Source organism: Grammomys surdaster, unplaced genomic scaffold (assembly GCF_004785775.1).
Source record: "Grammomys surdaster isolate TR1022 unplaced genomic scaffold, NIH_TR_1.0 67, whole genome shotgun sequence".
NCBI lineage: Eukaryota > Metazoa > Chordata > Mammalia > Rodentia > Muridae > Grammomys > Grammomys surdaster.
In genome coordinates, this window is record NW_021604569.1 from 1382563 (window position 1) to 1396193 (window position 13631).

Genomic DNA, 13631 nt, shown 5'->3' on the forward strand with positions numbered 1-13631 from the left:
CATTTACTATATCCTAAAATATTAATATGATTGACAGCATAGATTCATTAGGAAAATTTCAATTAATTTAACAGGCTCTTTTGCCAGTAGACATTTCTCCTGCTTTTCCCGAATGTTGTATAGGATCTTTTGTGCCTAGCTTTAGCCCTGTCTCTACTCACTAGCCCTTCTACTAGATATCCATTGATAATGCCACAGGACACACTGCCTTTTATGGGGACACCCTCCTCCCATACACTTCTGGAGTTTCCTCAGCTAGACCACTGGCAAACTTCAAGACATCATCTTCCCCTAATTCCTTCCCAGTCAGGGTTCCCAAAGGATTCTGATAGTGTATAACTAGACACATTTTCTTTAATCCATACTTATTAAATATTTCAGTTTCTCTCTGTGTGTATGCATGCGCACACATGCCAGACAGCCAGATTTTAAGAGCGGAAACCATACATTTTATGTGCATGCAACATATTTACTAGAGTACACTGAAAGATACGTTGAAATAGGTAACAGAGCATTAAAAACTAGTACTGTCTGACTTGCCGTCTGGGGTAGGACAGTTTTCAACCTACCTCTCTCAGATCTGCCCTTATTTAATTCCATATTCAGGATTAAGATCTTTCACCTAATACAAACAGTGAAGTCTACTCTCTGGGTGTCTATAAATGTCACACCTTTTCAGGCCTTTGATTTCCTTTGGCAGGTAGGGCTAGATCTATAGTTTTTCTTTCACCAAAACCAGACAATAGGGTCCTTTGATTCTTTTACCCCTTCAGTGTTCCTCTCCACAAACTGTCCTTTCTGCCAAATGCCACAGTTACGTTACTAACAGCAAGTCTCCCTTAATGCCATCTTGTGGAAATGCTACAGACTTATTCTTTTTTTCCCCTTTAAAAACAATTTCTTAGCTTTTACTTTTCAGAGTCACTCCTGGGTAACTATTTCCTCAAGTTCATTCGAGGTACTTTTCATTTCAACTACTTCCTGTTGTCGTCATTGTAAAGTTCATATTGAATTTGACTTGAGGACACACAGCCTTAAGTACAGTGTTTCTTTGTACTAAGTACAATTTTCACACAGATGTGTGTTGAGGTATAATGATAATGTGTGAATGATACTGTAGTTATTTCAACACACACAGATTAAGTTAGTTCTATTTTACAATATAAACCTCTGATGACAAAACTTTTGATACAAAATACTTATCGTCCAGTTACAGGTAGACTAAAGAAGTGATTATTATAGACTAAAGGGTAAAAGTAGTACTTCGGGAGGGTGAAGGATTTCAGAAACTAAACTGATGGATAGCTGCATTCAGGGAGGCACTCTGAGCTTACATAGCTGATAGATAGATGGTCAGATAGACCACAGTGTAAGCACTTTCCATTTGTGACTCCTTTTCACCCAAGAGATTTCAACATGCTCATAAAACAGGTATACAAATCAATATTTACTGATAATAAATTTTAATACTTTGGTATGCACATATTTTGTCATTTATTAATGAATGAAAAGTTATGTACCAATATGATAAATGGACTTTATTCTTACATATGGGATTGAATTTTTAGGAATAATTGATCATGCAGAAATTGGAGAATCTTCAGTGTTTTTCAGAATTGATCAATATTTTGGTTTATTTTGTGATCATCAATAGTGAGACTAGCCATATGGGAGCTAGGAACACAGGTCCTCTGTAAGAACAGCAAGTACTCTCTTAACCAATGAGCCATCATTTCAGCCCGGAATTAAACAATGTAGTGGTTTGAAGATGCTTGGCCCAGGAAGTGGCACTATTAGGAGATATGGCCATGTTGGAGGAAGTATGTCATTGTGGGGGTGGGCTTTGAGAGACCTTCTTCCTAGTTGCCTGGAAGCCAGTCTTCTCCTTTTTGCCTTCAGAACAAGATGTAGAACTCTTAGCTTCTCCAGCACCATGCCTGCCTAGATGCTGCCATGCTCCTGCCTTGATAATGGACTGTAAGCCAGCTCCAATGAAATGTTATTCCCTTATAAGAGCTGCCTCAGTCATGTCGTCTCTTCACAGCAATGAAACCCTAAGACAAACATCCTTAATTGTTTTTTTTAATTTTTGAGACAGGATTTCACTCTTGTCATGGCTTGCCTGAAATTATGTGTAGGCTGGCCTCCAACTCACAGACCTATATCTGCCTCTGCCTCTTGAGTGCTGGGATCATAAGTATGTGCTATCATGTTCAGAAAAATAAAACAAATGCTTTATTGCTGGAGGTTAACTTTCTAAACTTAGACCAGGAAAACTTAGAAAAAAAAATCATATTTGGCTACATAAGAAACTTCTGTAGATGCCGGGCGATGGTGGCGCACCCCTTTAATCCCAGCACTTGGGAGGCAGAGGCAGGTGGATTTCTGAGTTCGAGGCCAGCCTGGTCTACAGAGTGAGTTCCAGGACAGCCAGGACTACACAGAGAAACCCTGTCTCGAAAAACAAAAAAAAAAAACCAAAACAAAAACTTCTGTAGATAAAATCAATCTAAAAAGAGAAAAAAAGTGAAAGGAGGGAGGAGAGTAAACAAATCCAGGAGCCACGCCCCTCTTACACTTTTTTCTCTCTTATATTTTGATTAAATTGATTTTTATTTAAATCAGTGGTTTTTAACCTGTGGGCTATGACACCTCTGGCAAACTTATATTTCCTGAAATATTTACACCATGACTCATAACTAAAAAAATTAGTTATACGGTAGTAATGAAGATAATTTTATGGTTGGAGGTCACTATAACGTGAGAAGGATACTAAAGGGTTACAGCATTAGGAGGGTGAGAACTATTGGTCTAGTATGATCCAAAAATATGAACAAAATTAGTTCAAAATGGGGGGAGGGAAATAATAATCATGAGAAAATCTAGGTCTGCTAATCAGAAAAATGAAGAGCCCAAAGATCATTAAAGTGGTAGGCATGGTTGACATACACTTTAGTTCCAGCACTGTAGGCATGGCTGACACACACTTTAGTTTCAGCACTGGGGGGATGAATTAGGCAGATCTCTGGGAGTTCCATGCCAGTTTGTTAATTTTTCCAAACACCCCCCCCCAGAAAAATGCTTATTAAGCAATAAAATATTTCTTTGACCAAAAGTTATCTCCTAAAGATCCTGTCAAAAATGTAATTAAAGTTTGGGTCAGCAAGATGGCTCAGTGGGTAAAGGTACTTGCTGTCAAGCCTTATGCTCCGAGTTTGATTCTGCAACCTGATCAGTTGAAGGAGAGAACTGATTCCCACAAGTTGTCTTCACACACATACAGAGAAGTGTTGGTGTGCACTAGGTTAATTTACTCATTGCTAATAAATTTAGAGTAAGTATTTTGTATTTATTTATTTATTTATTTATTTATTTATTTTGGTTTTTTGAGACAGGGTTTCTCTGTGTAGCCCTGGCTGTTCTGGAACTCACTCTGTAGACTAGGCTGGCCTCAAACTCAGAAATCCGCCTGCCTCTGCCTCCCGAGTGCTGGGATTACAGGCGTGCGCCGGCCCGGCTGCTGTCAAGTCTTATGTTCTGAGTTTGATTCTGCAATCTGATCAGTTAAAGGAGAGAACTGATTCCCACAAGTTGTCTTCACACACACAGAGAGAAGTGTCGGTGTGTACTAGGTTACTCATTGCTAATAAATTTAGAGTAGGTATTTTCATAAACAATTTAGAAACCAAGATTCACTAACGAACATCATCAATATGGAAGTGGCTAAAATTTTGATTGAGGGTTGGTGGATTGCTTGTGATCATGGGTTCCATTCTCTGCATCCAATAAACAAATGATTATTATCCAGCTACATGAAATATTTACTAAAGTAGGAAATAGGTTTGGAACAGGAAAATGTTCATCAGTTAAAAAAAAAGCAGGATAAAAAACTGTTTATTTATGAGGCTTCAATTGTCTAATGAACATGTAGACATACAAAACAAAGAATGAATGCAGGAATGGGGAAGGCTCCTGTGATCATGATGGTGGCGGTGTTCAAGATGAGCTAGATACCAGTCTGTGTACCATGAGGCCATGACTCAATAAAAAAGGAGAATAGAACATCACAGTGCTGTCTTAAGCGAGACTTTAAAGGGGCCTGTGGAGATGGCTTTATGTTTAAGAGCACTGGTTGTTCTTCAGAGAACCTGGGTTTGCACCCACATGGTAGGTAGTTCATGACCATAATTAACTCCAGTTCCAGGGGATCCTACGCCCTCTTTTGGTCTCCAAAGGTGGTGCAAACACACACAGGCAAAAATATTTTTTTTAAAAAAAAGTTAAACTAAAAAGTTTAAAAATTTTGCAATCCTGAATTTTGAGCAAAACTGTAAACACAACTTTGACTTCCTCTTTTGTAGCTTCTTCCAATACTGGGTAAGTCATGGGTCACTTTCCTGTTGTTAGGCCGAAACAAATCCCTGCTCCTTAGTCTGCCCTTCTTTCTCTACCCCACGGGCAGAGAAAGCTCCAGGCCAACGTGGTGCATTTGTGGCAACCCACCACCCAAGAGTGTCTGCCTAGGCTCAGTTTTTGACCATATATGTACACACTATCCCAACTCCTATTATCCTATTATCATTCCTTGCCTAAACTCTGTGAAACCCTCGTGTTTAAGACCAAATGTGTGACTTTACTGACTTCCACCTGTCAGATTGGTGGGTCCACCCAAGAGCTACTTCCTAGTAAAACCGCCTTTATCTTCATTTAATCTGGTCTAATCTGGCTCTATTTGTGTCACCGAGGGAGAGAAAAGCCTACCATCTATGTCTAAAGAGGGTTTCTTTTTCAGATCTTCACTATTCACTCCAGAATAAATAAAATTAGTTTATATTAAAGTTAAATATCTCTGAGTGTACCAGTGTTTCATGTCGGATGTGAGCCTTAATTTAAAAATTTAAGTGAAACACTAATGTGGAATTTGAACCTTAATCAAAACAAGTGGTCTCAACATGGTTGCAAATCCGAGGCCAAAAGATATCACAACGACTGTGAATCGTCGCAGTACTGTTCCCTAATATCAAAATATGAGGCAGCACTGGCTGCTTTTCTAGAGGACGAGTTCGGTTCCTAGCTCCTACAAGTCTCACCATAACTCCAGTTCTAGGACATCGGACACCCTCTTTGGGCCTCCTCATGCACTGCTCACACGTGGTGCACAGCCATGCCAGCAGGTAACTAATGCCCATACACATAACATTTAAAAAGAAAAGTAGAAAGTCGTATGTTACAAACAAGTTGAGGCACATGGCCGCGGCCTCAGGACGAGCAACAGAACCCGGAGCTTTCTGAGGGCGGCACTGGCCTCTCAGGTGGCTGGGGGTGTGGCTAAGAGCACTGGGCTGTGCACGGATGGGCTACAGAGCTGTGCCAGGGCGGAGCAAGCAGGCATCACCACGCCCCAGAAGCCGCGGCACTTCCGGCAAGCCCTCTCTTCACCCTACCGACGTAGCAGGAAAATGGCAGGCTCGGAGCTGAGGGCGGCGTTAGAGCAGAAGCTCGGCGCTCTCAACATTCGCACGGAGGTCATGGAGCATCCCGAGGTGAGGCTGAGACTCCAGGAAGGCCGAGGGCCTTCCGCTGCAGCTGAGACCCGGAACCGGGGGACGTAGGGCGAGTGTTTATTGGGTCCAAGCAGGGACTTACAAGTCTATTTGAAACTGCGCTAACCTCGAGGAAACTTGTCTTGGGATGAATGATGTGACTTAAAAGCGAGTCGGATAGCTGGCACGTTATGCAGATGACTAAGCAACAAGGCACCACGTTAAGTGACAACCCTATAGAATCCCCTAGGCTGTATCTGGTACCAAAGGCACAGCAGGTCATTCAGGTGGCTTGGTTTTTACTCCTTTGGTCAGTTGTTACCACTGCAGCAAGCCAAAGATCCTTTCCCAAATAATAACAAAAAGTATATACCCCTGGGTCTGGAGAATTGTTTTTGCGGTTAAGAGCACGTACTCCTCTTGCAGCCGATACGAATTTAGTTTCCAGCATCCACATTGAGAGCATAACTATTTAAAACTACAGCTCCGGAGGATACTAAGCCTTCTTTTGGCCCTGCCCCCCGGCTCGTGGCACAAACAAAAGTACATATCTTTTTTTTTTTGGGGGGGGGGGTGTTTCGAGACAGGGTTTTTCTGTGTAGCCCTGGCTGTCCTGGAACTCACTCTGTAGACCAGGCTGGCCTCGAACTCAGAAATCCGCCTGCCTCTGCCTCCCAAGTGCTGGGATTAAAGGTGTGCGCCACCACCGCCCAGCCTTGTTTTTGTTTTCTTAATTTTAACATGACTTATACTGGAGATTTACAATTTCGTGGAAACTATTATGAGGGTTGGTAAGGCTTGCACAACACATTTTATGACATCAGTCTTGAGAAACACGTTAATAGTCCCCATCTTTACAAACATCACATTCTGTGTACATTGCCAGATTTTTTTTTTTTTTAATGTTCTTTATGTACTAACCCGGGGTCTTATGTTCCCCATCGATGTCCTTGTAGAGAATGCCAGGCACTAGGGACTGTCATCAAATTTTACACCAAAGTTCAAAAGCAATAAGCTTCTCAGGCATCTATCTGATGGCTTTGTTAACATACTAGGATAGAAAACTGACCCAAGAAAAACTGAGATCTTGAGGTCTGCAACGGTGATGATTAAGGCTCCCCCTGAACCCCAACCAGGATTTTGCAGCATAATTACAGGCTTTCTGAATTCTTGATCCCAACCACAGCGCTGAGTATCAGTGCTCCAGGTACAGGGGCTTTCAAGTATTTGGAGGCTGAGGTTTTAGTTCAGATATACTGTGCCTGCCTAGCATGCATAGAGAGAGCACTCTGGGTTCTGTCTCCAGCATCAAAGGCCCAACCCCAAACAATAAACCATTTAAGTGAATACCAGTTAAATTCAAAGTATGCCCTAAGTCATCCATGCAAAATATGTACAACTGTGGATATGTATGTGTGCAACTTACAGGGCTTTTTCTTTTGCATATTTTGCAGGTGTTTACAGTTGAAGAAATGATACCGCATATTCAACATTTGAAAGGAGCACATAGTAAGAACTTATTTCTTAAAGACAAAAAGAAGAAAAACTATTGGTTAGTCACAGTTCTTCATAACAGACAAATCAATTTAAATGATCTTGGCAAGCAGTTAGGAGTTGGGAGTGGAAATCTTCGGTTTGCTGATGAAACAGCCATGGTAGAAAAACTAAAAGTTGGTCGAGGTTGTGCTACACCTTTGGCACTCTTCTGTGATGATGGAGATGTTAAATTTGTTTTGGATTCAGCTTTTCTGGAAGGTGGACATGAGAAAGTATACTTTCATCCAATGACTAATGCTGCAACCATGGGATTAAGTCCTGAAGACTTTCTTGTATTTGTGAAGGCTACAGGACATGATCCCATAATTCTAAACTTTGACTAAAAACTGATTGGGAGCCAGGTGTGGTGGCACACTGCCATTAGCCAAGCACTTTAGGCAGAGCAGGCTGATCACTTGAGTTCTAGGCCAGCCAATGCCTAATAATCAGCTGTTGTGTCAAACAAAAGCCAATTGGGCTAATACTCTTAATAAACTCATTTTGACAACTGTTTTTATTTCTTGTGTCTTTAATTTGGAGACTACCATTCACTTTATAGATTTTTATGTATATGAGCATTTTGCCTGCATGTATAGATGTATACCAAATATATGCCTGCCTATGCCTGTGGAAGTAAGAGGACATTGAATCTCCTGGCACTGGAGTGGCTGATTGTTACGAGCCACCATGCAGGTCCTGGGAACTGAACCTGGGTCCTCGTAGGAACAAGTTGTTCTAACCACAGAGCTCTTTCCAGCCCCAGATTTAAGGATTTTTTTTTTTTTAAAGATTGGAATTGAGGTCATTTTAGTCAGCTGAGATTCAACTTCGTCTCCAATCTTCCATGTTGTAAGAAGGACTTCAACAACTGGGTTTCCTTTTAGGATTAATGAACTTAAACCTTTACTCTTTACTACACTTGGAATTTGTTTCCAGTGAGACATTAAAAACAAAACTTTTTATTAAACATTTTTTTGTCTTGTTGGGATAGGGTTTTATGTAGTCCAGGTTGTTCTCAAACTAGCTGTGTGCCCAAGGGTTCTTTCTGATCCTACCTCTATTTCCAAAATGTTGGGATTACAGGCAGGTACCATTACAACTGGCTTATTAAACTCAATGTAGAAAAACTAGAAGCAGAAATTGTTACCATTAAACCATTAAATTTATATTTTAAAGCTCAGCAGCAAAATACAGCTTATAGCATCAGAATTGGTTCAGATGACAGAAAGGCAGTTTATTTTATCCTCTACCCTAATTTACTATCTTATTTTAGGATAACTTTAGTAATCTTTGTTATGGTGAGTCTTGTTTGGGAACTTGATTTGATCCAGAAAGAAATATTCCTCTGGGCAGGTCTGTGAGGACATTTCGAGGCAGAACTAAATGAGGAAGACTCCAGAAGTTGCAGGAAACAGTTCCAGGCTGTTTTTGTTCTTGCTGGTGAGCCCCACTGCTGCCACTACCATCTTTTATTGACACTTGCCCACACAGACTGAAGACCAGAGGCTCTTCAAGAATCCTCCAGGAAACTGAACCTACTGGGGTCTCAGAATCTCCAACATGTAAAACAGACATTGTTCCAATACCCAGCCCAAACTGTAATATATGTTATGTTCCTTTAGAAAATCTTCACTGAGGATCTGACATAGACTAGAATACAGAAATTGCTCTTGCCATTATCTCCATCCCAGTCAACTGGGGTGTTTCTAAAAGAACTGTACTTTCCTGTTCAAGCTTTGAGAAATACTTTCCATCTGGTAGAGAAACTAATTTGTACCAACTTGTGTTATTGAAAGGCAAAATGAAACTAATGATTGCCCTTCTCCCAGAGGTTCCATGCTTGTCTTACCTGCTCTGGATTCTATCCCTAAAATAAACAAGTAGTTCTAGGTTTTTATGAACATAAAATGAAGGACCAGGAGCCGGGCGTTGGTGGCGCACGCCTTTAATCCCAGCACTCGGGAGGCAGAGGCAGTCAGATTTCTGAGTTCGAGGCCAGCCTGGTCTACAGAGTGAGTTCCAGGACAGCCAGGACTATACAGAGAAACCCTGTTTCGAAAAACAAAACAAAACACAACAAAAAAGATGACAGTCTTGTGTAGTAGGAAAAGAGTGTATTTATTACCTGGTGTTGTCAGAATCAGAATTTGTAGAACTTGGATATCTTGTTGATCATGAAAACAGGCTCCAGAAGAATGATGTGGTAAGACAGTCAGTAAGTACAAATAAAAGACTGAATAAATTTTTTTTGAGTTTATTTTTATTTTGTGTGTTTTGCCTGCATGTAGATGTGTAACCTGTGTCCACTCCCAATAGAGGCCAGGAGAAGGCACTAGCTCTCCTGGAGCTGGAGGTTACAGACAGTCATGAGCTGCAGCATGAACAGTGCTGGAAATGGAACCTGGCTCCTCTGAAAGAGCAGCCAATGCTGAACCATCGAACCAACACTCCAGCCCCACAAAGACAACAATTTTTGCAGCCTATCACATTCTTAGGAGTTTTAATTCCTGAAGTTTCAGTAACCTGTGGCTAAATGAACCAAAATTATTACATGAAAAATTGCAAAATTAAACAGTTCATAAGTTTTAAATGATATGCCATTCTGAGTAGCAAGAGATGTCATCACTGAATGACTGTCTAGCATATCCACAGCATATATCCTACCCACCTGCTGTCCACTTAGCCCTGTGGTCACCAAACGTGTGGCAGTGAATGGGATATCACGGCACTGGTGTTCAAGCCCTATCGACTGTATCAGTGCACTCAGTTCATCACCTCCTTATTTTATCTCACATCACAAGATGCACAGAGCACAAGACGTTCTGAGAAGGGGCTGGGACTACAGCTAAGTGGTAAAGTGCCATCTACATGCTTAAGGCCCTGAGTAAAATCCCCAGTAGCACCTCTTTCCTACTACCTCCAAAACTCCAAGGGGCTGGGAGTGGGGGACAACAAACTATCGTTATAGTTTTATTATTAGCTACCACTATTATTCTCACTGTTCCTCCTTTATAATTTAAGCTTTCTCTTAGTAAACAAACTTATTTTAGGATGGACAGAACTGACTCTCTATCCAAACAACTTAATAACTAAAATGACTAGGATAAAGTCTATGAAACCTAAAAACAGTTCTCCAGGACATAAAGTAACACTTGGCCAACATACAAGTTTAAAATGACTATAACAATTTGTTAAAAAAATTACCTTTTGTTTTTATTTTTATATCAGTTAGTCCAACATATATACTTTTAAGGAGAATCAAAGAAAATGAAAGTGACTGTAAAAGACAACTCAAACAATGGTGTCTTGTTGTACATGGACTCCTGTGATGGATATCAGGCGTCACCAAGGAAAGTCGTTTTGCCATTCAACTCTACCTCCCATATTAGCATTAATCTTAAAGGAAATGTTACAGCTTTTTATATTATTTGATTTGGTATTTAATAACAGTTGTGAGTACAATGGCAAACACTGAAAAAAAAACTAGTAGAAATAAAAAAAGACAATTTAAAATCAGGTTTGGTCAAAGGATGTTATAAGTGCAACATTACCCACTAAGCATTCCTTTTAAGGCGTTTTCATTGTCCAAACAGCTTAACCTGTATATCAAGGTTTATACTATAAAACGGGCTCTTCTTGTACTACTCATATTCAAGACTTAAAGAAAAAAATACATCTCAGGACAAATAGCTGAAAAGAAAGACAATTCACTTTTTTCATAAAAAGTAACTTAAAGTACAAAAGTAATTTAGAATACATAATTTCCCATTGCAATTCCAGATTTGGTACAGTATTGATTTTACTTCCTGACATAAACTGTTAAGACAGTTCAGGATGTAGTAATCCATTTGTGAGGTGGTTACAATTCTATAATATGCACAGTGATTTTTAAATAGGCTTTTAACATGCCTTGCATCAAAGGTGCTACACATGAACCTGTCTTTTGAACTCTTTGGTAACCACCAACTCAAAAACAAACCAAAACAAACCAAAAAAACAAACAAACAAAAAAACCAACCTTGAACCAAACCATTTCCATGGCCAGCTAGGAGGCATGTTACTAGAGCTCTGGGCTGATGCTATTATTCTGATTTTTAAAGTGTTCATAGAGGTTTAGGAATAGCACCAGATAGTGGGTTTAGGCTCTTTTAGAAAAGTGGTTTGGATTAATTTCCATTTGGCTTAGCTTCCTACAAAGTCTGCTTCTGAAGTAGATCTCAAAGGAAAAAAAATCATGTGGTTATCAGCAAGTCCATTTTTGAAGCGGTATGAGGAAGGCAATTAATATAATTGAGAATAATTTAATAGTCTCATTGTATTCCCTTGGTTTTCTCTTTTCTCTCCTCAGGGTTGGCCTACTCCCATTTAATACATGACAGGTCCTTTTAGGTAGGTGCTGGGTAACTCAGCAGCTTCTGTTTGAAGATTATTGATATCATAGAGAGGTCAAACTGCTTTACTACTCACCCTCATCAGGTCACCTCACATTCATTAATTGTCCTGGGATGTGTGCTAATTGTGCAAATTGGATGCTAGTTAATATAAATCTAACTTACCCACTTACTATATTAAGCTAAAACATAATTCTATACTTATCTTCAACTTATCAACCAACAGTGAATTTACATTTTTTTTTTTTACATGCAACTGTCTCTAGACTGCCATGATACCCATTTACCAATTTGATACTTGAATCTAAGGAGTCACGAAAAATATTTCAAAGTCTAGAGAATGGATTTTTAGTATATGTATTGTGTTTCAGTAAAAATCCTTTGTATTTACATTTAAATAGCACCTTTCATTCAAGAATTTCAAAGTAGTTTAATTTTATAGCATTATTTTCTGGCAGCACTGAGTTAAATAAATCCAAGTTCTCTAACTTTCAATTTCTGAGCAACTAAACATTTTTTGTCTTTTTTATTGACGGTCTTTCCAAAGGTCACTATAAACACAACCCACTAGTGACCTGTTACAGAGAGTGGGGAGAGAGGGAAACAAAAAGAGGAGGAAGGGGGTGCAAAGAAAAGAGACTTCTGTCATGGCTACTGGGTTAGTGATGATACACAGTTTGTAAAACACACATTAGGGAATTATTCCAAAAAGTTCTTTAGAGCTGGTAATAAGAGCTTAAGAAGTGTACTGTTAAAATAAAAATAGTATTTTTTCATTTCAAAAGATTATTCTGGTTTTTATGTTAAATAATGAACTTGCCCTAATGTGTAGCAATGTGTTTTTTGACTTCATAAGAAAATAAAACTGTGATATAAAATTGCTACGACTAAAAAACTGGTGTTTCTCTGGGATAACTAAATCTACTTTTTTGTGCTTCTTTCAAATGTTTAAGGTAACAAACATATATAAATATTTCAAGATTACCTATAATAGTTACCAAGTTTAATGTAATATTATAAAGGACAAAAACAGAAAAATTCTTAGTAATAAATGACCTTAATAGTATATGAGTTCCTGAAAAAAATGTAGATCATAGAAATTATTTACATTATTTTGCCATAAGAAAACTTCTTAAGCAATAATCAGCTCTCACATTAAAAAAACCACACACATAACCCAATAGCAGAGAAGGGAAATGAGTTAAAAACATAATCACTTCATCTTGTAAATGCTATTTGCTGGAAAACCATCTCACTAAAAAAAGTTTCAGAAAAATGATTTTTATCTTGGATCCATTTGTGAATACCTAGTGCAGCTTATCAGGGAGAGTGGTAAGATTAATATTTAATTTTTTATAACTCTTATATTTCATTATGGAAATTACTGCATATCTTATGAATTGCGCTTCCTTTGCAGTGCATCCAAACAGTTGGCTCTAGAAACAAAAACAATAACCAGCGTACCAACACATGCAGTCTGCTAATGAAAAAAGGCTGACATGCCAGAACAATTTTCTCTGTATCTTGATATATAGTACATTCCACAAAATACTACAGCACTTAATTTAGATTTATACAACTAAATATAAATGGCTAGCTTTTGGATAATACTTAGCAGAAGCAGTAAGCAAACATGGATAAATTAATAAACAAATGTTGAAAGAAGTAGGCTGTTCTTAGAATACTTGACCTTAAAACACTCGGTCCTTAGTGAGAGAATGTCCTTTATTCAGTAGAGCTTAGTGCACTGTACAGTGTCCTAAAACCTTCTAAAACTTTTGGCAGTTGAATCCAGTAGTGCTCCTTGATTCAAGGAAGAATGGAGTTTATATCTCTTGCCTGCTCTAGTCACGAAGGGATGTGTTAAAATCTCCTTACTGTTTTTAATAGTTCCTATAGTTGCTAGGTGTCTTGTTACTTCAGAAATAAAGTCTTCACACTGAGAAACTGAAGGACACTTTTCTCTCTGTATTTTGTTGAAAGACAGAAAGAAGAAAGAAAATGTAAGAATAGCTTGAAGATAAGAGGAATATAAACTACAGGGAAGCTACCTTAAGAACAACATGCACAGGTGACTATATGGAAATGAGAGTGACAGAAAGCCAGAGGGACCGTCTGAGCTGCTCTTCATAAGACAGGGGTTTAGTGCATTCTTACCAGT

The 13631-nt window shown here is 38.9% G+C and overlaps 2 protein-coding genes across 2 annotated transcripts in view; one reads left to right on the forward strand and one right to left on the reverse strand.

The window, feature by feature from the left end:
* The first annotated feature begins 5432 nt into the window (after positions 1-5432).
* Positions 5433-7596, forward strand: LOC114630374 (prolyl-tRNA synthetase associated domain-containing protein 1). Its single transcript, XM_028778564.1, has 2 exons — positions 5433-5543; positions 6998-7596. The coding sequence occupies exons 1-2, from the start codon at positions 5460-5462 to the stop codon at positions 7421-7423; spliced, it is 510 nt and encodes a 169-aa protein (XP_028634397.1). The 5' UTR covers positions 5433-5459; the 3' UTR covers positions 7424-7596.
* Positions 7597-10266: 2670 nt separating this feature from the next.
* The window catches only part of Ccdc88a (coiled-coil domain containing 88A), a 130684-nt gene continuing 127319 nt past the window's right edge, over positions 10267-13631 (reverse strand). The window contains exon 32 of the mRNA XM_028777317.1: positions 10267-13436. The gene's annotated coding sequence lies outside the window, so the exon portion shown is untranslated. The remainder of the gene's footprint in view (positions 13437-13631) is intronic.